Source organism: Lutjanus erythropterus, chromosome 11 (genome assembly GCF_056507025.1).
Source record: "Lutjanus erythropterus isolate fLutEry1 chromosome 11, fLutEry1.hap2, whole genome shotgun sequence".
NCBI lineage: Eukaryota > Metazoa > Chordata > Actinopteri > Lutjaniformes > Lutjanidae > Lutjanus > Lutjanus erythropterus.
In genome coordinates, this window is record NC_139327.1 from 6091157 (window position 1) to 6119039 (window position 27883).

General features: G+C 40.3%; 1 protein-coding gene across 1 annotated transcript; it reads right to left on the bottom strand.

Moving 5' to 3' along the window:
- Positions 1 to 374: 374 nt before the first annotated feature.
- On the bottom strand, positions 375 to 27700 carry samsn1b (SAM domain, SH3 domain and nuclear localisation signals 1b). Its single transcript, XM_084730703.1, has 15 exons — positions 27662 to 27700; positions 19362 to 19496; positions 18625 to 18668; positions 18454 to 18494; positions 18218 to 18298; positions 17889 to 17971; positions 13500 to 13635; positions 13020 to 13420; positions 9244 to 9321; positions 8969 to 9094; positions 5694 to 5826; positions 5279 to 5430; positions 1398 to 1586; positions 1154 to 1304; positions 375 to 781 (listed from the first exon to the last, which is right to left on the bottom strand). Exons 1-15 carry the CDS (start codon positions 27683 to 27685, stop codon positions 588 to 590), a joined length of 1968 nt encoding a protein of 655 aa, XP_084586829.1. The 5' UTR covers positions 27686 to 27700; the 3' UTR covers positions 375 to 587.
- Positions 27701 to 27883: the final 183 nt, after the last annotated feature.

Genomic DNA, 27883 nt, shown 5'->3' on the forward strand with positions numbered 1-27883 from the left:
GGGCCGTGCTAGATCAGTATTTTTGTCACCTATGTTTTAGCCAACAAAGCGATGGTTATAGGTTAGGGTGGTGATATGCAGCAATGGGGCATGGGCATAAGAAGCTCACGTGCAATGCATCCTGGTACATGTAGGCACTGCTGGCCCAGCTGGAGAGCTCAGTTTTCTCAGTCAGTATAGCAACACCAAGGAATTTATTGATTTAATGGACTACATTTACCATCAACACTCACTGGGCATCCCTTCAAAACAGTCAGTGGAGTCAACAGACTTCACTGTAATGTTGCAGACAAATGAAGAGCATTCTTACATTTCATTGTCATTCTCTCTGATGGCCACAGTAAAATATAATTAGGCTAAAAAGAAAAGAGGTACATAAAATCTTTTATTTCAGGAAACAAATGAACATCTTACAGTTTATAGACACACATGCAGCAGAGGAGCTGATGATTAGCAGTGGTAAAGGCTCTGCATGGACATTTTATTGCCCATAATTAGAAATTACACCGTTGTAAGATATAAAAAACAGCAGTCATCTCAGCAGCGACATGATGAGCAAAACAGGCATCATACAGAATGGATTCTTTTCATGAAGCTGTTATCTCGGCTGGTAGAGGGTATTCGGAGATAAAGTGCAGGTCTGTGTCCTCCGCGCTGCTGTCAGGGCTGTCAGACGGCATGTGGCAGCCGGAGTCTCTTGGGCAGTTGTTCATATCTGCCTTCATGTTCTCGCCGGGGGTCTCGGCCTCCTGATTGGCCTCATTCTCCGACTGACTATCAGCTGTAAAGCAGAGGAGGAGACGGGTTGGTTGGAGGCGCTGTCACAGTGTTGAATAGATGAGCAGTAAGTAATCCTTTACAGCTATTATTCCTGTGCATTAAGGCTCAGCAGCCTATCTGTCTGCAGCTATGTCCTCGTGTGTCCTGCTCTATTCTCAGAAACGTTCTTTGGGGTTATCCTGTTATCCTTAACCTCTTTAGCCGTGGCCCGGATACCCTCCCTTTCTTATCTACTTGAGGTGCAATGTCACTTGTCCCTTTTGCTTTCCCAATCCGAACGTCCCCGCGTATCTTTTTCCGGTTTTATCATGTCACAAAATGTGTGTGATGACACAGTCCTTGGATGACCTTTTCAGTGTTTCCCATTACTCACAGCACAGTAGCTGCAGGGAGTCGACAGCGGCGAGCAGACGATGCCTGTGCTCTGGATCAGTCACATTCAGCTCCATCAGGTGATGCTCCCTCAGCCTCATCAAGTCATCTACTGTTTGGTAACCGCTCAGCTGCAGGGACGAGGAGTACTCCTGGTGAAGGGGGAGGAAAATAGCAGCGTTCAGAAGCTGAAGGAACACTCTGTTGTATGAATAATGATTGTTGCTACATTAAGAACACAATACCTCCAAACTGAGGCGCTTTAACAGCTCCTGAACAGTGGATTTCTGTCTCACTATGTCCGTTTGTGCATCAGGGCTCTCCCCTGACAGCACATCCACATAAATGAACTTGAAGTTTCCCATTTTGCCGTTCAGCACACCTGTCCATATTCCCATGGGGGGCCTGGCGATGATGTCAATCACATCCCCCACCTGAATGAAAGTTTAAACTAGTTTTATTACATTTATTTGACTGGGACCCTGCAGGAAAGAGTCACCTTAAAGCGATAGTTCACTCAAAAATGAAATTTCACTCAATATCTGCTCACCCCTGTGCTGATGTGAGGATGGGTGAAGATCTCCAGTTCACAAAAATGAGCAGCATGGAGACGTTTTGTGTTTTTTTTCCATTTTAAAACTGGTCACCATTCACTTCAATTGCACTGGATTTGGCTGCAACGCTGTTTTCCACTGAAGCTCTGGGAGTGTTTTGTGAACTGGAGATCTTCACCCATCCTCACATCAGCACAGGGGTGAGCAGATACAGAGTGAAATTTCATTTTTGAGTGAACTATCGCTTTAAGTGTGACTCATTACAGTGAGAAATCCATGACAAATATTAGGATCTGTCCACTCTGCAGGGGAAGACGGCTCATAAGCTGGTTTAGCACAAAGTAATTAAGGTCCAGGGGTATTTTTCAAATATATGGTTGTATATGTTGTAGAGCTAAGACCCACATGTTTGTCTTCATGTATCTGACTTTTGTCAGTTACCACTGTCTTCACATGTCTCTTCAGGAAGAGCTGCTGAGGTACACTGTAATGTGAAGCTGTCTTTCACCACGGTGTGCGTGTCGATCAATCACTTATAAAGGCTCATAAATGACATTTTAATAAAACAATTGTTGCCATAATAATTTTACGTCAATCTAATATTACAGAAAAGGAAGCTATGACTATTAAAGCTCATCTGCTGATCTATTTCTATCTATAGCTCCAGTTGTTCCAATAGATACACTGCCAGGAAAAATAACATCACTAAACAGCTGAATGATTTTGTTCTCATACAAACAAAGATCTAATGCAAATTTGTTGTCATCTAACAATGGGTACCTACAGCAGCATATCTATGTTTTTTGCTCTCTCTCTCTCTCTCTCTCTCTCTCTCTCTCTCTCTCTCTCTCTCTCTCTCTCTCTGTGTGTGTGTGTGTGTGTGTGTGTGTGTGTGTGTGTGTGTGTGTGTGTATGCAGTCAGCACTGTGCTCCTCTGCTGGTAGTGTTCAGCTCTCAGGGTCAGTCTGGGGTACAGGTGACTGTATCCTAACCAGGTACTCAGAAAAACCATATCCTCAGTTAGCTCCATTATATTAAAAACATATATTTTGACAAATTGGATTAGTGATATGGATGGGTCCTTTATTATTATTATCAAGCTACCATCATGATAAGAATAAAGTGAACTGACAACATTCTCATGATGTGTTCTGCACAGAAACATTGTTTTCATAATTAATTTCATGAAGTTGCTTTTAAAGTAATGATGTGAATGAATGAATGATATGAATTTGTGCAAGCAGGCTGGATGTGAATTATACTGCAGCTGTCCAACTTAAAATCATAATGTTGGTCTAATGAGGCTAAAACTGTGACAGGATGAACGGAGTGCATCATTAAGGGACTTAACTTACACATGGTTCTAAACATATACCTTTCAGACGGTATGTAAGAGAGAACTTAAGGTACAGATTGTGGCACATGTAGCACTAATGAGGCTCTGGGAGACGGGCCCCAGGCCTGTAAGGAGTGGAAAAAGGAAAAGCATGGGTGCGAGCAGCAGCTCATTTGTAACACATTATTATTCCTGGAGTCAGTGCTCAATAACACTGGGCCTGCCCAAAAACACCTGGTATTAAAATGTGATCTTTATCTGGATATGTTTTCCAGATTGTTGTATGGATTGTGTTTACGTCTGCCTAAGATCTGAACACAGTGGGAGTCAGACTACTTCCAGATGTGGTCAGGTAGATCTGATCTGATCACATCCAGAAAAAGAAGCATTTACACCTTGCATTAACATGCATTATCTGGATAACTCAATCAGATTCAGATCGCTTTTAAATAGCAGGTGTAAATGGGTTGAGTCCATGATGCTATCACCTCTGTAAGGCTACAACTTAGGACAGTAATTCTTCTAAACTAAATGCTAACATCAGCATGCTAATACACTCACAAGGTCAATGCTAACATGATTATAGTTATAGCAGGTAAAATGTTACCATGTTCACCATCTGATTTTAGCATGTTAGCATGCTGACAAAATGACAACCGAGGCTGATGGGAATGTCATTAGTTTTGCATTCAGTCATAATGCAAATGATTGGAGTTAAAAATGTGACCTGAGGGTGGCGCTAGAGGAAAATATAAAGCATCAATTTTTAGATGTTTGCCAAAAAATTAGATGTTTCCCTACTCCAGCACACTTGATTCAAATGATCAGGTCATTATCAGGCTTCTGCAGAGGCTTGATCTCGAGCTGATCACTTGAATCAGGTGAGCTGGAAGGGAAACATCCAAAGCGTGCAGGACAAAGGCTGAGAGCATTGAAAAGTTATTACAGTTTGTCAAAATATTTCACTCAAATGTCAACCTCATGGTGGTGCTATGTCTGAGAAAAGGTTGCTAATTCATCAATAGTTGTCAAGTCATTTCACTTGTCTTAAAACAAGAGCCAGGTACCCAAATGAACAATGAATAATGGGCTTGTTTGCTGTAGTAATTCTTTCTGTTCATACTGGCTTTGAGAGAGAGTGTAAGTGATGGAGGACAAAACCCAAAGTCCTTCTATCATCTGAAGCCATTAATCAGACAAATCAAGTGGATATGTTCCGAGGTGACTGTGTTTTTAGTATGATTTTTCTCCTGCAAATTTTCTAACTATCCTCAAACTGCAGCTCAGCAGGAAAAACACGCCAGGGAAACACAGAAGATGACTCTAAGTCTGGAAGATATCCACTTTGACTGCTGATTTTTTTGAATGTCTGCACAAAATGGTAATGACAGTCTATCCGGTGGTTGTTGAAATATATCTAAAGGGATAGTTCAGATTATTTGAAGTGGGTTTGTATAAGGTACTTGTCTATAGTCAGTGTGTTACCTACAGTAGATGGTGATCGGCACACCCTCAGTTTGGGAAAGCAGCAGGAGTACTGGTGTAGGAATCTAAGCAATGTGCTGGTGTGGACAGTCACCTAAAAAATCATTATCAGTTTAAAGTGATATTTAATTGTTATTTTTAAGACATGTCACTGCTTTACTTTGCTGTCAGACATAATTTTCTGTTGGGAAACCAGTGTTTTTAAGCTAAGTGTCGCTCTCTCCAAACCAACCAAACTCCATTACCAAAAACAGTAATTTTACACTACAGAACACAGGAGTTGCTGGTCTACTGCTGCCTCAATCAGTAAATTTGTCTGTGTTATTGTGTTGCTTCTGTGTTTTAAAAGGTTTGTTTGGAATCACCCAAGTCACACAATAACACAGACAAACTAACAGGTTGAGGCAGCTGTAGACCAGCAACTCCTGTGTACTGCAAGGTAAAATTACTGTTTTTGCCAATGGAGTCTGGTTGAGACTGAGTTTCCTCCAAATGAGGAACATGCTGACAGCCCTCTACTGGAGGTAATACACTGACTATCTATAAGTATCTCATACAAACCTACATTAAATAATGCAAACTATCCCTTTACGTCTGTCCCAAACTGATGGACAACCAGATTGACCACCATTTTCATCTACACAGCAGCTAGCATGGCTAAAATAGGTACTGGGCATCAACTATCATGAAGTATTCTACAATTATAGTATAATTATAATTATATAATTATATATATTTCGGACTGGTTTACCTTGAGTTTGAGGGATTCTGTGTCATATGGACTTGGCACAAAGTCTGTATGGACTCTGGCTCGGCCACAGAACTGTCTCGAGTACAATAGTTCGTCCTCCAGCCTCAGACTGTCTCTGTTACTGGAGCAGTCTGACCCACTGGTGACTCCACCTGGGGAACAGCAGAAAAACAAGAGGGTTCAATAAAGGGCGAGCTGATTACTTCATTCAGTTCCACTGTTTTCTAATTAAGTTGTCCACATGTCAATAGTAAGACAGTCGAGGATTCGGGTTTTGTCAGAGGTTAGTGCTGCTCTACAAATGAGTGCAGCTAACGGGCAGTAATGGGATCCTGGAGTGTACAAGCGAGGGTTGCATAATTCATCAGGCTGTGGTGTGGAGAGGACACTTGTCCCTCTGCCTGGAGGTGCTTACTTGAGGAGCTTTGTCCACTGTGGAGGCTGTAGAGGCTTTCCAGAGAGTTACTGGACCGCCTGTGTCCTTTGGTAAATCGTCGCCCACCAACGACTCCTCTTTTCTCCGCTTCATCTCTCTGTGTGTTTCCACTCTGCACAGTTAAAAAACACCAAGTCACGTTTTTTTTTATTTCTGCCGTATACGCTTCTGGTTCTCTGTCATTTGTTATCTTCAACTACAGGCAAACAAAAGAGAGAGCTAACCAACCAGAAAGCTGAGTCAGGCCTCTAAGCTGCTGTGTTTGATTCCTCATGTGACGGAACAGCTCAGTATCTTAGTTTCTGCCGGGACACGCAGCTCCTCTGGCAAGCAAAATACTTAATCCTGAAAGAGTTGCCTTGCTTTTTATAGCTGAGACCTGAGGAGGTGTGTGGCGAGCTTAATCCCCAACTACCTGTGCTCAGCTTTTAACTTCCTGTTCCCGTACAGGGACTTTCACACCACGGGCTGTATTTGCATCAGTCCATCAGAGTGCAGTTTCTGGATCTGGTCGGGCTGCACTTAAACTGCACTGGTGTGCATCTTACCAAAAAAAAATATGATCAGATAGGATTGGCTCCTCAAATTGTCAGGCAGACTCTTTGAAAGTGAGGGATTCTGGGAATAATTAGGTTCTATAATAAGAACACAAAGTAGACAAATTCAAAATGTCCCAATTTATCAATGCAAATACATGAAAGATGATGCTTGAACAAACTGCACACATATGCATTTTTCTAAAAAGAAAAAAACAACTGCCTTAAAGGGATAGTTTGGGTTTTGTCAAGTAGGGTTGTCAGTGTATTTATCTACAATACTTAAGAGAAGCAGCAGGAGTCCCAGTGCCATTAATTCATGCATTAAATGACATGACATGACTCATATTAAACATTTATTAAGTTTCATACCATAATTACATAGAATACACCTTTTGCACAGCAGCCATACTGACCTGAATGGAGCAGAATCTTAATTAGTATCTTAGTGTTTACCTTAATATTTCATGTCAAAAAGGCTGCTGTGAAAAAGGTCTATAGTGAATTCTTAAAATGTAATTAAAGACTGCCTTGACGCACCAGAAAGTAATTAGAGTCATTGTAAATACATTTTTGTTATAAATTACATCTTTAATGTGACTCATCAGCTATAGAAATGATGCCATAATATGACAGCTCAATGACACTGATCCACACCAGTGTAACATCATGTATCTCTCCAGCTTTTAGGCTATTTTTAGAACCATGCACTTTAGTGTACACATGCATGTATGGATTTCTTTAACCGTGAGCCACAGGGATTCATAATACATCCCGCATTTTTTTAATGCATTAAATCATGACTCGTATTATTTATGCATCACATAAGGATGTGTTTTTTTCTCCCTTATTATAAAGTGCTACCCACAATTCTAATTATTTGAGCAGTAATACATGAATTGCAAATGTCTGTACATGATGGTGAGTCGGGTCAGGATTTGATCACATCACTGGATGACAAGATGTAATTTAATGTATTCTAAAGGACCAATGTGTTGAATTTAGTGGCGGTAAGCTTGCAGATTGCAAACACCTCGCCTCCCCCTCTCCAAGTGTGCAGGAGAAGCTGCAAAACTTCACAAAACCTGAGTGGTTACCAGGGAACAAATGAGGAATGAGTGAAGAACTAACATGTTCATTAACCAGTAATTAATTAGTAACACCTAATCAAATTTTATTGAGTTGCTAAAGATGAAAAAAGTAATGGTTATGTAGTTGCTAGTTCCCCTTTTATGTTCTTTAATTAACTGATCATCTGCAATTATGTAAAATTTGATTTGGGGTTACACGTTAACTAATAGTTAACTAGCATGTCAGTTCTTCATTCGTTCCTCATTGGTTACCTGGCAACTACTCAATTTTTGTGCATCTTATTTAAAAGTGTTACCGGTTTGTCAGTTCTGGGCTACAGTAGAAACATGGCAGTGCAACATGGTAGCCTCTGTGAAACGGTTCATTCTACGGTAACAAAAACACAATAATTCCTGTTTTCGGGTGAATTTACACCAATGAAACACACTGAAGAAATTTTTTTTCCATTTCTGCTATATTCTGCCAGTAATTCCCTGTAAATCCTCCACACTGGACCTTCAAATGGAGCAAAATGATTCACACAGTTACATTGTAATTATTACTAATGATCTACATTTGTAAATATCAGAAATATAAAGGATTCTCAGGTGAAATTTTTAATATATCATATTCATATTGTTGTTTAAACCATGTTTTAAAGCTGTAGGAATTTTGACACGGCAGTCATTTAAAAAATAGAAAACTGCTGGTACCGGACATTTCCTAATAGTGTCTTTTCATTTAAAATGCTTTCATATGAATTATACAAAAGGCAAATGAAATGTGATTATTTTCACCTATTCTGGCCATAGGTGGTAATACTGACCACACGGAAATTGCCATTTTTTTGCATAGTTGGAGATGCATCTTGATTGCTTAGCAACTATCATTGTCTCTGTCAATAAAACTTAACAAGTTGTCTCCATTTACAATTTCCTGACATTAAAATAAAGTAGGGGAGACCAGCGATAGTTGTAACACTTTTTGTCTCAGCACCTACAACTCACTGAATTTTAGTGTTAAACCTTTCAGCTTTTTTAAACAAAGTACCTTTACTTATTACAAATAGCAGTGTTTCCAGTTATTTTTTTGCTTAATTTCTGTGCTCATTTCCAGCCTTTTCTCATAGGCTACAGTTATTTCTTGCTATGGTTCTAGGAGGAAATTCATCATTAAATAACATGTTGATAATCTTATAAAATACATTTAACTGATTCTCACTCAGTGATTCTAGATTATTGTAAAATTTGAATCAGATCACTGATGGTTATTGTCCTACAGAAAAATACTGCTGTCAATATATGCAATGGATTTATTTCATTTATTTCATTTTTAAAAAGATGACCACTAGTATTTCTGGTATTCTGGCATTTCTATTGTTAAACCAGATACAGTGGCAGAATGTTTGCATGCATGTAGGAGCTGTCAGCCCTGCTGTACTTTTAGCACTAATGTCAACACTTGTCTGTGAAGCCCCCTCCGAAAAATGCCAAATGATAGTGTGATTGATAGTTTGCAGTCTGCAGAGCAGGTGTGGGCCTGACAGCTGTGTCTGCTTGCTAACAGATGTTATTTCATTACGTGTGAACCACAGCAAATGCAGAGTGCCATGAAGCTAACAGAAGCTTTGTAGAGTGCATGACATACAATGATGGCTGTCAGCGTTTTCTCCGGCGAGGCCTTCACGTGCTTCCTGTCACTTTGTGATGAGGTCTCTATCTCCCTCGTCTGCAGTCTCAGTTTGGATGGATCACCACTCTGCTCCTGTTTTTCCTTCAAAAACAAAAAAAAAAACACATCTTCCTCACAAATGGTACATTTTTTCTGTCTAAATATCGGATTTGGCGTGTTGTAAAGGGCGTTCGAGAAAGCTAAATTCCTAGACTGACAAGCTGGCAGGTTGAGGAGTTTGGATCTCTTACCAGAGAGCTTCCATTATCCTGTGGTTTCATTAAAGGCGATTGCTGTCTGAAGGCGTCAAATCTCCCAAATCTGGTCAACTGTTTGGGTAAAAGAGAGATTAAAATGTGTGTTTTCTGGTGACAGATGGGCATATCATCCGCCTGTGTGTGTGTGTGTTCACCCATTGACCCCACAACATAAACAGTTGGGTGTTTATTCCCTGTTTATGATTTGTGTTCTGAATTAGGTTAAACCCTGGCAGACGTACACTTCTTAGATATGCTGTACTTTTTATATCCTGAGCCAAAATATTGTCGCTTGTATCTGAATGATCATTTTGTTCTGATATTATACTAAATATTATTTCAGAAATATTTTATAATAATCTGCTGATCTATATTCTTATATTTTCCTTATTAAAGGAGAGTCAGTATGAAAGCAGTGAATCAGTCCTCGCTGGTTTGCCGTTAGCTTCAGTTTAGCGGTTGTCAGAACATCTGTTACACTGACTCTTGGCTTATTTCCCAACACTGGCCGTTGGTGAACTGAGGCCTCGCTGTCACGCACTGAGTGGTTGGATAAGCTACTATTAATACCTCCTGGAAACAATTCACAAACATGGATATATTTAGTATAAGTGCTTTGTTTCCTTTTTGCTATTATATGAAGCTGAGTTTTTGGGATTCTGTCTGAAATTTGTGATGATACACTCTGATGTCTGGTGTCAAGTTTGATTTAAATCTTATTCGTAACATCATAATGAGAATGAAGAATCTCTCCAACTAATTTATATCTTGTGCCAGAGGATGACTGGTTGAAATCTGTGATTTGTATAAAGACACTGAAGAGGACATTGGGTTTGTGGGTTCAGCTACACAATTTGTAACGCAATAAAAGAAGTCATTTTTTTTTACCACCCTTGAAGAAAGTGGGCAATTTCATGAAAGTTTAAATTCATATACACTTACAGTATGTCTTAGATCTCATGCATTGTAATACTGTCATTTATTATGATCCATTCTGCTACATTTTGTGGATCATAAAATAATGGAAATAAAAATGGCTGTTAAAGTTGCACAAATATAAAATAATATTGATACACAGACACCAAGTATTGAACTTTTAGTAAAATAAATGATTAATATTGTAATTGAGTATTAAGGTTTTTAGTCCTAGTATTATAAAATCAACTGTTTTCTCAGTCCACTCACTAATGCTGAGATCAGCGAGCAGAGCAGAAGTCACGATCAGCAGGATTTGTCACTCTGTCTGCTTGACAATCCCATTTAGCTGCAATAAAAATGATTTAAGTGAGATGACAACAGATTAAAAACTATATCCTATTCCTTTGGGGACATAATTTGCTATTAACAACAGTTCACCCCAAAATAAAAAATACACATTTTCCTCTGTACTGCTGTTTATCTATCTGTACTGTTTTGGTGTGGATTGCAGAATTTTGGAGGAATCACTCAACATTAGCCTGAGATATCTGCCTCAAAATAAACAGAACTAGATGGTTTGGTGCTCAAAGCGTAAAAAAAAATCTGTTTGGAAAAACTCAACAGCAGTGTCTCTTTTCAGAAATCATGACCCAGTTAGTAAAAGTACCACAGTCCACAGACCTTGTTGTGAGCAATTTCATGTAATACCTTTTTTTTCTAAAAATTACACCTGCCAAATGTATCACCAGGTAGAAATGTCGTTCAGTTTGTTTTTCTGGTGATCTGTCCCTTTAACTACATCACTCCTTCATGCACAAGCCTCTCGTGTATCTTTCCTGTATTTCTGACACTGCTGCTTACTGCCTGGCTGCTAAATTTAATGTGTGAACTCTACAGGTTATTCAGGGAGAACTTCTTGATTTGCCAGTTTCAGCAGGATGGTCAGCCTCATGTAATGTCCTCACATCTGTTTTGTTTTCATATGATTATGATTATGATGTCATTAAATAGCAGTTTACGAGGCATTAGCAGTGCTAACTGAGGCTGAAAATGAAACTAAGCAGTAAAACGTTGGGTTCAGGATACACCAAAAGCAATAAAAAACAATTATTAGGTGGAAATTTCAATTACACTTGAGTTAGTTTAAATGTTCCCTTAAGAGCTCTGAGGTGCAATTAGAAAGTCAGGCCCTGCAAAGCACAGTTTAATGACATTTTGGAGATGTGGGAGCAGGCTACAGATTAACACCAACAACATAAAGAGTGAGAGCCATCACACACTCTAACCTTAATGTTGATGTCTACTGTACTTTGGCACTAAAATAAATGTTTAACAAACCAAATCTAACTTATTTAAATATCATATGTGTCACACTGTATTCATCAGCCACTTTGAATTTGTACACACCCTCTTTCACCACCCAGGTCAGACGACACAGGAAATGTTCTGGCTTGCTCTATCCTCCACCATGTTTGAATAATGCCATATAGTTTAGAGAAATAATCTTTTTTTTTGCTTTCAGAGTTCAGTAAAAACATTAATACCACCCTCATATCTGCCCGTTAAATGTACTGTAAGGCTACAGCTAGCTGCAGGTTAGCTTACATTAGCATAAAGACCAGAAATGCTGAAACTTGTTTGTATATTCCATGCAAAGATCAAAGTGAAAATGAAAATTCAGACTATTTCTTGGCTGGGAGCGCTTGCCAGACAACCACTGGACACAGAAGTTTACTGGTCCCGGCATCTTTGGTTAAATTGTTGTGTAAGTGTAAGAAATTAACCCGTCGTCAATTTCATACTCCACGAATAGCACAGAAACCACTACCTGTTGCTAACTAGTTAGCTCAGTTAGCCATGCAGCTAGCTGACCCAAGTCTGCCTGGACAGGGAGCTCGGAGCACCGGGGGATTGTCGGTGCTTACACTGCTATGGACAAACCGGAGGTTTTCAGGCCTGGGAATGGGGCGGCACAGCTGGAAATGCTGGTGGGGTGCAGCACTGGAAAGGGCACCAGAGCCGAGCAAATAATGGAACTGTGTTCAACAGCCTCCTAGTGAGCAGGATTGGGACTGACCACAGTGTCCGAGACAAAATGGAGGCAAGTATGGCTGCAGGGAATACAGCACTGACCGACCAGGACTCTGACTCTGGGGACGATGAAGACACAGCAGGAGAGGTAGCGACAATATTATTACATCAAAGAGTAAATGAAGGGTTTCTTTTGACCCAACCAGAGTTGGTGATTGTTGGAACAGAGAAAATAAGACAGTTTGGGTGAGTTTTTTTTTCTGTAGAGTTTGAATGAATTAGTTAATAAGGACATTAAGCTAGTTTTAGTTCAGTAAAAGACATAAGCTTGAATTCAGATGGTGTACAGTTGTATTCTTCTGTTCAATCAGTAAAATAGCTTTAAAAATTTTTTCTTTCTTTATATTTCATGAATTTATTTCATTAAACTAAAAAACTTGTTGCTGGAACACATCTCCCAAAGTGGTATTATGAGACGTATTATGACATAATCATCATAGTCAAAACTGTTATTCCTTCACATTCTGCTGATATTTTTAGTTAAGTATTGAATTTTTTGAATTAAAATTCTTACATATTGCACCTTTAAAAAACGTGATGTATGAATTTTAGAGCTCATTATTGTATCGATTGTAGTTACTTAAGAGACAGTTGTGAGAGTGGTATGAAAGTAAGTGGATTTCCCAGAATGTTGAACTATTCCTTTAAGATGCAAAATATTTTAGATGTTGTGGTTAAACTAGTACTGACAGCAGCACTGGTTTATAGGTTGTCAGACTGGTTTCATTTCCTGAGCGTAATAAGACAAAGGTATATCTTACTGTGTTTTGTGAGAGCTGCAGGTCTGTGAAGGAGCGGGTTGGCTGTGGAGGAGACAGATCAGGCTGTTTACTGTCCAGTTCCTGTATCAAACTCTCAAATCGATCCCACTCTGTCGTCCGGGGCAGCGACAGGGTGCCACCACAGACCCACAGTTCATGTCGGGGCTGGTGACAGGTGTGGTAGAAGGGAGTCCAGGGCTGCGGACACTCAAACGGGTTCCACAGATAATTTCCAATCCGCGGGCTCCAAACTCCCTCCTCCTCTGAGTCCTCACAGACATCTCTGGCCTGTTGTTGCTGCTTCTGTGCTGATGTTTTAGAGGGCTTCTTCTCTGCTCTCTTCCCCAGGCCAATGCAGGTCAGCACTGGATTGTTGTTACTCAACACATTTCCCAGATGATCTGAAGATTAGCAGAAATTGCCATTAATAATTATTACAGTTTCATGGACAGATTGAAGAATAGCGTCCATGTGACTCACCATCCTGCTCAGATGTGCTCTTCCCTTTTCCAGCTCCACTCTCATGTCCTTTTTTTATTTGCACCAGATTCTGTAACTTCTTCAGTCTTCCTGTGGTGTGTATTGATTCTGCTGTGTCAGCTGCACTTTCACTGCCCTGAAGAAACAACATGTGCATTAAATGCAGTGTATGCACACCTTCAGCACGAATCACATGCAATGTTTTTTTGCATTTTAGAAACAGAGGAATACACAACCCCAATTCCCAAAGGGTTGAGACACTGTGTAAAAAAATAGATATAAACAGAATGCAATGATGTGAAAAAAAATTTTGACTTCTGTTTAACTGAATGCAGTACAAAGACAAGATGTTTAATCTTCAAATGATTAACTTTAATGTGAATATGCACTTATCCTGAATTTGAAAAGTTGAGACAGTGGCATGTTTACTGTGATACATCATCATTTTTACACAACACTCTGAATAGTTCAAGTACTGAGGACACTCATTTTTGAATTTCTTGCTTGATATACAACCTCATGAGCTCAACAGTCTGCAGTCTCAATTGTTGTATTTTGCGCTTCATAATGTACCATGTATTTTTAAATGGGAGACAAGTCAGGACTGAAGGCTGGCTAGTACCCAGATTCTTTTACTACAACACCACGCTTCTGTAACACATGTAAAATTGGGCTTGGTATTGTCTTGCAGAAATAAGCAGATGTCGTCTGGATGGCAGCGTATGTTGCTCCAAAACCTTCACAGATGTGACAGTTAGTCATGACAGTTGGTCACTAACCCCCCTGTTAGTAGGAACAAGGAAAGTAGTTCCTTGATTTGATTAAACTATGCCAATCCCCTTCAACCTAACATATATTAATATATGTTATATATTAATAACTAATATAATGTCACATTTATTTATTTAGTATATAAACTGCCACACGATCTATTTAGAAAAAAATATGATCTTCATTCAATGATGGAAAATAAGTACATTTACTTAAGTACTTTATTTTTGAGGTACTGTACTTTGTATTGTATTGTACTTTACTTCATAATAATAATAATACTTTTAACCAGGTGCTTCATTTTATCATTCCAGCTTGTTCCTAATAACATCATATCATTGTTTTCTGTTTCTCTTTTAATTGGTGTTTTTTAAAACTACCAATGAATTGGGGTCACACACTGTCAGTTGCTGTGAGTGTAGTTTCTTACAGTAGTCCGGTGGTTCCCAGACTTTTTCTGATAGGCTCTCTCCCTTCAGAAGCCAAAAAAAGTGCATGCCCCCCACCCCACAATCATTATCATTAAAAATGATAGGGCTACCAACTGAAAAAGAGGATTCAAGTTGAATTTGAATGAAATTCGGGTTAGCATGAAAGCATCAGCAAACTCTTTAATGTTTATTTCCATCACCTAAATTATATTAATTCAACTTTGTTTCACTCTATGTTTCTCCCCTGGTCATCCACGCCCCCTCTGCATGTCCCCCCAGGAGGGTCCGGCCCCCGTTTGAGAACCCCTGCAGTATATTCTTGAGGTTTCAGGGACTCCAGTTAGTAGTTTTTGCGTATTAAATATGTTGGTAGGATGTAGGTTCCCAAACTGGGGAGCGGGCCCCCCTAACGAGGCGCAAGGCACTGCAGTGGGGCTGTGCAAGAGACCAGGGGAGAAATAAAGAGTGAAAAAAAGTTGAATGAATATGATTTATGTAGGGGAATAAAAAATAAACTTTTTACACCTTCTAAAAGGGGGGCAGGCCAGAAAAAGTTTGGGAATCATTGCACTAAGGCAAGTATTTTAGTAAAAGTAGTTACTTTACACTACTTCTTGCCCACTACTTTTCCAAGGCATTTTTTTCTCCTCTACATTGTTTTGACAGATATAGTTATTAGTTACAAGAAACAAAAAGCAACCAGAAAGGAGATTTTCCAGCAACATCCCACCTTTTATAACAAAAGAACCTCCTCCATAAAAGACAGGCTCACAAAAAGTTATCTAGATACATTTCACATAATATATTTTATGTTTGTTAATAGGTTTACATCTGATATTCTTGTTGGTGATGTCAGTTTTTTAATCTATGTATTTATTTCTTCTTTTATTGTGAATATGGACTTTTTTCCCCACGTCATACTTATTGTTGGTCTATTTTGTGGTATGCTGGTGAAATTTGGCCACATGGTCACTAATTGTTTGCATGAGGTGTCTTCAGTGTGTGAAGCTGGAGCTGGATTAACCCCCCGGCCATGATTTGTCTAAATGAGGTGTACTCAGTCTGTGATTGGCTGGTGTGATTCAACCACCTGTCCACTAATCTATATAAGGAATCACAACACTCCACTCCTGTTGGCTCCACTTTCCATTCATGTCCTGAAGAAGACCCAGTGTCGGTCGAAACTGGTTGACATTTAGTGAGATTTTTAACTTTGAAATGCTCCAACCAGTAAAGTCTTTTGAAACTACTGACTCTGTGTAAGTGTGCCTGAAGTAAGCCTAGTGGCTTCCCCCTTTTTTCTGTAGTTATTAATTACTTTGGAGATTACAAGTTTACTTAAAAAACCGAACAAAACTCATGACTGGGCTAAAACATGCCATCCCCTCTACAATCCTGTTTAAAAAGTCACTTTTTCATACAGGTACTGCACCATCACTTGCTCTCTTTTGTGTGGATGTGACTGCTGCCCTGATGTCTCCCTCTCAACTATCAGCTGCTGGCATGAAAAGCATCTAACAGTAGGAAACCAGGTGCTCTAAAGAACACAGGGCAGATATAAAAAGGGCCTCATAAAGGAGATTAAAGATTATAAAGCAGATTAAAGTGAACAGTGGATCTGATTTGGCTGACATACAACTGACCTCCCACAGCTTTACTTCACATTCACTTTTTACCCTCTGTAACCTCCGTCCACACCACATAAACTGTAATATTAACCAGAATTCTGTGTTAACACATTTAAATAAAAAGTAAAATATACCTGTATCCTACATCAAAGGTTCTAATATGTTTGTATTTATCAAAAATAAATAACCTCTGACATTTTCCTCACATGCACCAACATGTGCACAAGCAGACAGGTATGCCGGGTATCTACGTGCCTGGCACACACAGTCATGTGTGTCCGGGATTACAAAAGACTACTCTGCCAGGCGTACGGCTTTGCAAATAATTATCTATTGTGACACTAAAGTGATTGTGTCCACGTGTGAATGATGAGATTCTCTCATCTCAAGTGTGAAAAAAGCTGATAAGATCTACTGTGTTGCTCTGAAGGCACTGGCTTCAATCAGGAGTGTCAGAAACTTTTTTAAAAACTTTATGTTCACTTGAAACAATCACATGTTCCTTGTAGGTCTGGCATAATTTTTTTTATGTCAGCAAGTTTAGATTACTAAAATGTATAAAGCCAGTATGGCCTAAATAGTTCAAGACCAGTTAACAACAAACACATTGTGCACTTAGAAAATATTTTGATAGTTGTACATTTTTCTTTTAAAAAATGAGTCAAAGTAGTGTGTATTATAATGTGCAGGTGCAGCAGATTTCCCAGCATGCATTGAATCAAACTTGCGCATGTGTTGGTTAAACTTAATATCTTAAGCTTATTGAACATTTCCTCAAGTTCCTTTAACTTAACTCAAATTGTTTTCCAAAACAACTCAACTCAAACTAACTCAAATAAGACTTTAGATTAATTATTCAATCTAAATTCAGTTATTTTACATCTTTAAGTTGTTTTTATGTTCATATGATACGTGGTCAATTTTTATTCAATAAAATTAATAAGTTGTGTTCACTTACCGTTGCAAAAATACATTATTGCAATAAGAGCTGCAGTGTTTTGCTGAATACAAAAAATTGTCTTTCTCAACATAAAACTGCAGCAATTTCCTGTGTTTGTACCAACTTATTGTTTTTGTTGTACACTTAATTTATGAAAAATAAGTCAAAGAATGTGCAGACCCAGCAGACTTCCCAGCATGCATTCAGAGTCAGACTCTTAGTGTGACTGAACATTTCTTGGTTCAACTTAATATCTTAAGCTTATTACATGTTTCCTCAAATTCATTTAATGTAACTCAAATCTTTTTTTTTTACAAAACTCAACAAAGACTTTAAAGGAATTATTCAATCAAGTTTAGTTAACTTAAATTTGTAAGTTGAACCAGCTGTTTGTTGGTTCCACAAAAAAATTATTGATCATGTTCTCTCAGATTAGGTTTACTTAACTTGATTGGTTTAACAAAACTCAAATAAGACTTGAAAGTAATTATTGGATCTAAATTCAGGAAGCTGCAGCTCAAAATTTTTCACTGTCCACATGAAAAGTGTTGTGTAAGCTGTTTACAGTAGGTACAGTGAGGGTGAAACCTGCTGACGTGGTACGGTGATGTGGTTTTACCTGAGCAGGTAGATGTGTCTGTGTCTCCTTCACTCTGTCTTCTCTCGTCAATGTGCTGCTTTGACTGGGAGCTTTACACGTCTCTGTAGGATCAACCGACACAGGTCAGACAGTCCTCATATCATCAGATCTTGTCCAACATATAAATCAATAATGTCATTAGATATACTTTCATCATTTTCTATCTACTTTCATCTGGCTTCCTCACTCTGATAAGTTCTTTGATACCTGCTGATTCTGTGACTGATTCTATTGATCTCTAACCTCACTGGAACATGGTTTCTTAGTATAAGCACTTTGGTTTTGCTCAGGTAGACATATTTCTTTACCTTTGTTCTGGGCTTTTATTTGATGAGATAAGTCCTTCTTGTCACCCGATGACATCCAGCAGGTGTGATTTATGTCTTTGTCTGCAGCAGACGAGGTGGAGGGGAAGAGAAGCAGGAGACAAGCTGTCACACTGTGACTGTACACAGAAAGCTTTAACATGTAGCGTACGATCAAGACAATCATCTGAAAAGAACATTCAAAAATATGATCAGTGACTGTGATCATTTTAACCAACCTAATGTCTCATTGTCCAAGAATGATGTTGGCACACATGACCTGAAATGACAAACAATGAGTGAAATACAAACAAAACTACAGAACATACAGTGAAATTATTATAGAGAAATACACCATGTGCTCACTTAAAAATGTTACTAGAAAAAATGAGGTAATCAAACTTGCATACCTCCTATTATTCCTTTTTGCTTTGATTGAACTCTGAAGTTGGTCCTTTGGGAAATAAAGACAGACATGACTTAGAAAAATCAGGAAACAAGGAATTGGAAAAGAAGGACCTCTAGCGGTTTCGTGCCTGCAACTATTTTTTTATGCTGTATATCTCCTATCGCTTAAGTACAGCTTCTGAGAACCACTGGCATGCAGAGGTGCGGACTCAAGTCACATGACTTGGACTTGGGCCAGACCTGAATCACAAATTTGATGACTTTACAAAATTAAACAAACAACTTCCAGCTTTGCTCAACATTTGAAGTTGCACAAATGATGATAAGTTGAGGCTCTGTTAAAATTGTGTTAAATTGTTGAAGTTTGACATGACTTGGTCCAACCTCTGATAGAATGACTGTAGAGTCTCAGTATTGTTTGCTTGTTAATTACACTGCTGCACAGTTTTGCATATAACTACCTGGTACTTTTTTTGGTATAATTTCTGGCGAGGTTTCAAGTGAGCTGAGGCGATACTAAAATATGATGTCAAAACACTGCCGACCACTGATTAGTTGGAGATTATAGCCACTGGAAGCATTATGAGTGCCATTTGTGATGAGTGATGAGTGTCCCAAACTTCAAACTCAGTGGATTCAAATTTGGTTTGGTTTGGATGTTTGAAAATGATCCACTATATGCATCATCAATGTTGGATCAGATCAACGTCTGAAGAACACACAAAGATCATGAACTTACTGAATTGATAGCTGGATCTGAGCCGCCCCATTCAGGCTTCCGCCTCAGCAGAGCGGGGCTGCACTGGTACTTGGGCAGGACTTCCTTGAGTGTTTGGCTGTAAGCTGGTTGATATATGCTTTCTGTGGAGCCCTCCTGCAAAATAAAAAGCAGCCTGGATTAAATACTACAGCACACTGATTGGCTCAGTTTGAACTTTCAGACTAAATACATCCTGTTGTCGAGGCTCATCAAGGAGGGATTGTCCAGAATCAATCAACAGTGAGACTACACAATGTGAAATCAATGAGAAGCTCTACATCAGGGACAAAAAAAAATGTCTTCTAATCTAATGGTCTGGAATCTATGATTATTCTGCATGTACAGTTAGTCACTCAAACATGTACAGTCATTTTGTTAACCTGCCATCCCCCCTTCCATGTCCTCATAGCGCAGTGAGTGCAGGGACAGAAGGGTTGTTTATTTGTGTGTCTTGAATGTGTTTTGTTTACTTGACTCATTGATCCTTTATCTGACTGAGGTCTGTGTAAGTTAGCTTGACACACCAGACGGTTTGGTACACAAAACCATCTGGGAAGTCGTCCGTAGGAAAAGGGCTGGCACTTCCAAAAAGGTCAGCCATATGTCTGTCCTGTCTTATATGGGCTAACTTCAACCAATCAGATCAACGCTTCCGTGGAACCTTCTCACTGTCATCACACCTAAAGACACACCCATAGCTGCCTGTAGTCCCTCCTAGGATGCTGATTGGCTGCACCACTAATGGTGCCGACACAAATGGGTCTTGTGATCTTGCAAATCCAGCTGCCTCGCAAGGTCATCTGACCATGGCTCTGATTTATGCATAATAGTGCCTTTTTCTCTCAGTACTGCCCTTCTATCCATTGTGTCTTATGTTAAATTGTAGCCTATATACTCTATAGAGTAGTGTCACTTTCATGATCAAAGTGACAAGTGGCATTAAGTAGCGTCATAGAGACACACTGCTGCCTGTAGTAATGTTTCTCTGGCCAGTGTCACCAATGACCAGTACTGCTGAAAACATACTCCAGGGGTTAGGGACCGTAAGGGGTCCCTAACATTCAAGTTTCTCTCAAGACAAAAGTAAATCATCTCAACAAAGAATTATATTAAAATTTATATAATAAAATATCAACTTTTTTAGTTTGTATTGAGAACACTTCTTTTTAAAAAACATTTCATTCATTTATCATTGTTATAAGCCTAAAGTGATTCTTTCATTCTCTAATTGTAAAATATATTTCATCAACTAAAACATGTATTGTAGCGGACATCTATGGCTCTAATTTTGAGGCACCTAAGGCTAGTTGGGTGCCAAATCCAAAAAAAAGAAACATCTCAGAGGAAATGGAGAATTCAATAGTTGCAGCTACAGACAGACCTCTGGTCTGGGGGACCATAACTCTGTTGTATCACCAGGCTCGCCCAAAAAATCCTAAACACAGAAACTGTGAAGAACAGTTTATGGTTTAACTTCACGGTTCAGTACTACATAGCTCTATTATTATAATGTGTTAAGAAGAAAAACTCTGAATTCCCTTGACTTAACAATTAATGACTTGACAATAAGACTAAATACCTCAACTGAATTGTTTTTTATGAGGAAAATTAAATAAATTAAAGGTCAAACTAATTTCTTCAGCAGTATTACACATTTGGCATTGTACAAAGGGCACTGAGAAACATTTAAACCACAATGAAGGTGATACAGTTTACAGAAAATATGACTCAACTATTAAATAAATACATGTTTGTTGATTTGTTGTTTGGTTGGTGGGTGAGCTTCTGCTGGGGGAGTTTTGACTCATGACTCCAGTATTTCTAAAACCTTAAAAGACCAGTGTGTTGGATTTAGTGATGATAAGCTTTCAGGTTGCAAACATGTTGCCTCACCCTCCCCACCTACAGCGGCTGCAAACCTCATGAAAAACAGCCATATCTGGAGCCAGTGTTTGGTTTGTCTGTTCTGGGCTGCTGTAGAAACATTGCACTTTTACATGGCGGCCTCCTATGAATATTATATTCCACTTCTGGCATATTCTGCCAATAAATCCTCCTAAATCGTACACACTAGACTGTAAAAGTCAGGACCAACTGCTCATCCTTTGTGAATGTGTCCCTCATGTCATATTCTGCAGGATCAGCTCCATCACAAAAGCCACTATTGGTTTACACAACAGGATGGGACTGATGGGTTAGAAGCCCAATCATCTAAAACCATATTAAAATGTTCAAACACAGAAGCAATCTTTAATTACTTCAGTGGCAGTGTAACAGTGTATTTCCTGCCAGCTATTAGCTATAACTTCTGGGAAAACATGGGATGTGCTGGATATGTCACAGAGTGAGGAAGGAAGCTGGTAAACATGACTGGATGTAATATGAATAAGCCTCATCTATGAGTCATGTCAGACAGATTTCAATCAGCTGTTGTGGTTACTGAATGGACAAGTGTGTAGGATTTAGTGGCATCAAACGCCTCACTCTCCGTTTTCAGGTTTGTAGAAGAACCTATGGTTGCCATGAAACTTGCAAAAAATGTGGAATTATTATCCATATTTGGATCTGGTGTTTGGTTTGGCCATTCTGGGCTACTGTAGGAACATGGCAGTGCAATATGGTGCAACATACCATCATCAAACTATTTCTTTTGTTGTTGTTTTAAAGGGACAGTTCACCCCTAAATCAAAAAATACACATTTTTCCTCTGGCCTGTAGTGCTATTTGTGCATTTAGACTGTGTTGGTGTGAGTTTGGTATCTTTTAAATAGAAGGAAATTAGTTCCATCATGAAACTCTTCACAAAAAGGTCATGTGGTCTGAGTAATGATTTCTGGAAAGAGACAGTGGTTTTGAATTTTTCAAATGCATTTTTTTAGTGCTTTGGGCCCTACAAGCTGAGTGCCATTTAGTCCTTTTATACTGGAGAGAAGGCAGACATCTCTACAGCTGATATCTCCAGAACTCTAAAACTCACACCAAAACTATCCAGATGGATAAACAGCACTACAGGCCAGAAGAAAAATATCTATTTTTGATTTTGGGGTGAACTGTCCCTTTAATTTGAGACCAACTTGAAGCAAAACTTCCATACCATGCGTTTAAACATTTTTGTCCGGCCTGATAAATAAAATTCTAAATTTTAAATAAAACATTTTAAATGCACATCCTTTTCCTAATCCTTTTCTGAGAACTGGAACCAAAATGTCAAAAACAAACACTTTATTTATTTGTTCATTTATTTGTGAGATGCTTAGATTTCCTTTCTCTGAGAACAACAAAATGGCTGACATCCTTTTCATTCTGAGTGGAAAATGCAATAATTAAAGATTGTTTCTAAATTAAAAAGCATTTTAATGACATTTTTAGTGATAAATAGGCCTTTTATTTTCATAATCTACATTCAGTGGATGTATATGATCTTAAGTTTATTGGTTATGACAAATTATTTTTTCTTTTTTGACAGGAAAATGTGGAAATGCAGCATTTCTCCTATTGTTGCTATGATGGTTGCTATGGAATTTTTTTTAATGGTGCACACTCATGTCACTGTCAGTGAAACTATCTTAAATAAATAAAGGTTGAAAAAAAAACAACATGTAGCTTGGAATGCTGGAATGGTATGATGTCATCATGATGTCATCACTCTGACATTTTGATGATGTCATACTGCTTTGATGTTCGAAACTCTATAAATAGGACCCAAGGATTCAGGGCAATTATCATTATTTTACAACACCAGTTTGTGCAGCGACGAGAGTTCGAGAGAAACAGTTCGAGAGAGACTCAAAACACCAAGTTTGATCCAGACGCAAATTAATTCATAGTCATTTAGACAAATTAATTTTTGCAATGGAAAACAAGAAAATGAAAAAACAGAAGAGAGAGGGTAAGAAACAATATCTTACTTCCTTGGAAACACAAGTAAGAAATGAAGTGAAGGACAGTGAGGCAAAGCTCTCCCGTAGTTCTGATGGGAGAGTTCTCCTGGAAATCAGAGAGGAGAACCTGACTGAATTCTTCGATCAGCAGCTCCGAGAAAAGAAAGAGGGAATCAAGTGGAAACGTGAGAAGGAGCTGATGCAGAATGAGATGTGTAGCCTGAAGGCCAAGTTAGATGACTCTCAGGTTAAACATGTCTCCTCTGCAGACAAGGACATTGAGGACCTGAAATTGAAGCTGAAAGAAGCCAAGGACCTGTTGGAGAATGAGCAACTCCGCTGGAAGCAGGAGAGAACCTCCCTGCTTGAGGAGAATAAAAAATCCACAGCTTCCTATGTAGTTCAGCTAGAGGGGCAGAAACAGGAGAACAGCGCTCTTGTGGCTGCTCTGAAAGAGGCTGAGGAAAAGTTTCAGAGTCATCAAATCAAGTGGCAAGAGGAAATGTCATCTCTCGTTAACGCCAAAGAACGCCTGAGAAACAGTTTGCGTGACAAGAAGCACCAAGCAAAAAAGAACATCGAAAAAGCTCAGGCCGACCATGAAGCACTACTGGAGGAACACAGGGCAGAGACCACGAAGATCACATCTGCCCTGAAAGAGGCTGAGGACCAACTGGAGAGAGAACGTCTCCAATGGCAGCAGGAGAGAACCTCCCTGCTCAAAGAAATTGAGAAAACAAGTGTGGATCAGCTGGAAAAGCAGAGACAGGAGAACAACACTCTTGTAGCTGCTCTGAAGACGGCTGAGGAAAAGGTTAAGAGTCAGTGGGTCAAGTGGCAGAGAGAAAGGTTTCACCTTGCTTACGTCGCAGTCGGCCTCAAAGAGACTTTAGAGGACAAGGAGCGGGAAGCAAAGAAGATTTTGGAACAATATCAGGCTTCCCATCAAGCTCAACTTGAGGAAAGCAGGGCAGAGACCAGAAAGATCACATCTGCCCTGAAAGAGGCTGAGGATCAACTGGAGAAAGAACGACTAAACTGGCAGCAGGAGAGAGTCTCCCTGCTTAATGAAATAGAGAAATCAAACACTTTCAATATGGATCAGCTGGAAAAGCAGAGACAGGAGAACAACAATCTTGTAGCTGCTCTGGAGAAGGCTGAGGAACAGGTTAAGAGTCAGTGGATCAAGTGGCAGAGAGAAAGGTTTCACCTTGCTAACGTTGCAGTCGGCCTCAAAGAGACTTTAGAGGCCAAGGACCAGGAAGCAACGAAGATTTTGGAACAATATCAGGCTTCCCATCAAGCTCAACTTGAGGAAAGCAGGGCAGAGACCAGAAAGATCACATCTGCCCTGAAAGAGGCAGAGGATCAACTGGAGAAAGAACGACTAAACTGGCAGCAGGACAAGGAGCGGGAAGCAAAAATGACTTTAGAAAATTCTCAGGCAGAGACCAGGAAGATCACATCTGCCCTGAAAGAGGCCAACGATCAGTTGGAGAGAGAACGGTTCCTTTGGCAGCAGGAGAGAACCTCCCTGCACAGATCCAAAGCTTCCGTTATGGCTCAGATGGAGCGACAGAGACAGGAGAGCAGTAAGTTTTTAGCTGTTTTGTTAAAGGTTGAGGGAAAGCTTAAGAGTCATGAAATAATGTGGCAAATGGAAAAGTTATCCCTCATTAAGGCTGCAGAAGAAACAGAGAAATCTACAGCCTCCTATGTAGCTCAGCTGGATGAAAAGAGAAAGGAGAATGCCACCCTCCTGTCTGCTCTGAACATAGCGGAGCAGCAATTGGGGAGGCATCAGATGGAGTGGCAAGAGGAAAAATCATCCCTCATCAAGGCCACAGAAGATTTGAGGAAGACTCTCCAAGACCAGGACCTGGAGGCAAAGAAAACTGCATCTACCCTGACAAAGGCTGAGGATCTCTTGGAGACAGAACGACTCCGCTGGCAGCAGGAGAGAACCTCCCTGCTCGAAGAGATGGAGAAATCCAGAGCTTCCAATGTGGCGCAGCTGGACCTCCAGACACAGAACAACAACACTCTGGTGGCAGCTTTGGAGAACACTGAACAGGAGTTGAAATGTCACCAAATCGAGTGGCAAGAGGAAAAGTCATCCCTCATTCAGGCCACAGAAAAGCTCAAGAAGACATTGATGGAAACGACCAGTGAGAGGGAGGAGAACGAGAGGTTAATGGTGTCTCAGCTGGAAGAGCTTGAGAGTCAAATCACTAGAAAAAAGAAAAGGCGGAAGTGGTACAAAAGACTCTTCTAAGGCCAACCTTGGGGGTGGGGGGGGGAGGGCGCGTGGGGGGTATATGGGGGGTGGGGGGGTGTGTATAGGGGGGTGGGGGTGGGTGTGTGCATATATGGGCGGTGGGGTGGGGGGTGTCTATATACCGGCGGTGTGGGTGGGGGGGTGTATATATGGGGCACGGGGTTGGGGGGTGTATACAGGGGCGGTGGGGGTTGGGGGGTGTCTATATAGCGGCAGTGGGGGTGGGGGGGGTGTATATATGGGGGACGGGGTTGGGGGTGTATACAGGGGCGGTGGGGGTGGGGGGGTGTATATATGGGGGACAGGGTTGGGGGGTGTATACAGGGGCGGTGGGGGTGGGGGGGTGTATATATAGCGGCAGTGGGGGTGGGGGGGTGTATATATGGGGGACGGGGTTGGGGGGTGTATATATGGGGGACGGGGTTGGGGGGTGTATATAGTTTGGGGGGGTGGGGTGTGTGAGTGTACCCCACAGGGTGTTGTGATGCGTCTCGTGCAGTAGCTGGAGGGAAGGTGCATGCCCTCCTGCTTACTGCTGCTGGCTAGCCCTCGTGGTGAACAGGGAAGCAGCCGGTGCATAAGTCTTCTCCTGCCAGTACATAGCCTCTCCAACACCAAGACTCCTGCCAGGCCTCCTCGCGGCCACACACGGTAACTGGGTGCCTTGCGGACCCAGGCTAACATGGTAGGGGATCTCGGAGCTGCAGTGGTCCCCAGAGGTGATGTGCAGGCCCACAGAGTGGATATGCCCTGCCATCAACCAACCACTGTCCCGCTGCCTTGCGGGTTAGTCTGGGAGGACAAAAGGCTAGGGGAGTACACCCTGAGAGAAAAACAACGTGCTGGCAGCACGCGCAGGCAGTCCACGACAGACAGTGGCACTGGCAGCTGCCTGCAGCTGAGGAGGATGCTGGTCCACCCTCCTACAGTCAAGACGTGCCACTGTGGAAGGCACGCCCCCTGTGGCACTTTAAAAACTGTGTGTGTGTGTGTGTAAGATGGCAACTTTTGATCTATGTTTCAGGCTACATAATTTGGATTTATAGCATCTTGTCATTTGAAGGATTCTGCAGTTCGTTGTATTTTTATTTTTGTCCATTCCTATATTGTATTACATACATTAAGACTATTCAACCCTTAAGTAATGAGCTCAGTTGTGTAACCACTGACATCAATCTGTCATGGTTTGTTCAGGTGAGCAGATCATCCTATAATGTTGTGTTATTACAGTTTTGAGTTCATGACATTTTGTGCTGTTTTGGGGGCTAAATTTAGAGCAAAGCTGCGTAACTGGCACTGGGTTGAAGAGGAGTCAATGTGGTATTAACCGCTACCAATATAAACTGTTACTAAAAATATGTTTGAACATATGCAGCCCTTTTACAACTGTAAATGTTATTACTCCCAACATTAAGTTATACTACAAATGGCAGCTAATAGTATAATGATCACATGCAAAAGTTTTCATCCCATCATTTTATGATTTCTTTTCTAGTTCTATTAAAGGGATAGTTCAGATTGAGGTACTTATTGATAGTCATTGTATTCCCTACTGCTGTGGACAGGGTCAGCAGCAAAATGTATTTTAGACACATAAACAAATCAGTATTAGTTTATTAAGAGTATGCTATATTTACATCATGCAACACTTAACAAAAAACTATCCCTTTCAACATATTAACTGATAAATTCAATAAATAGTATTTATGTACAAAATGTGACTGTGGTGACATTAGGCAAAGTTATAAAGTTGTTAAATTCTTGGAAAATGTTATCATGTTAACAGGATTATTACACCTTTATATAACAATAATACACTAATACGAAGATATTACATTTAATAACTAACTAACACATTGCAGAACAAAGTAAGACTGCATCCAAGGAGCCTAATGAATCTTACAAAGAGGGAAGGCTGTTTGCAGTTTTGTCTCGTTCCCCAGAGAGCCCATTTCAGATCCTTGTCAACAACAATAACATCAGCAGTCGGTCTCTCCCACAGGGCACACACACACTTTCTTCTGCTGCTCACCAACTCTTTGAAGGCTGCAGGAACTAAACAAGTGCCCCTGATAGACAAACCTAAACTGTACAGGAGTTCAGAAGACAGTGTATCTTACCAGCGTGAAGCAGAACAGGTTCATGATTGAAGGGTCCGTGCCAAAGATCTGGATGGAGCCAAGTGAGACAAGCAACGGGACGCACAAGCACACTTTCACACCACCACCACCCCTCCCACTCAAACACACGCGCGCACACACACGCACCGTAACACACCCCTGTGATGCAAAAGCTCACGCAGCCCCCATGCTGTCTACAATCCCGATGGCCTAATCCGGCCT

Bases quoted from the DNA above. Each gene is read 5' to 3' on its own strand.
- samsn1b (XM_084730703.1), bottom strand. From the start codon at position 27,685: ATGAACCTGTTCTGCTTCACGCTG. The intron at 17,972-18,217 runs GTAAAGAAATAT...TTGATCCTACAG, and splicing joins AATAAAAGCCCAGAACAAAG to AGACGTGTAAAGCTCCCAGT. The intron at 1,305-1,397 runs GTATTGTGTTCT...CCCCTTCACCAG, and splicing joins TAAAGCGCCTCAGTTTGGAG to GAGTACTCCTCGTCCCTGCA.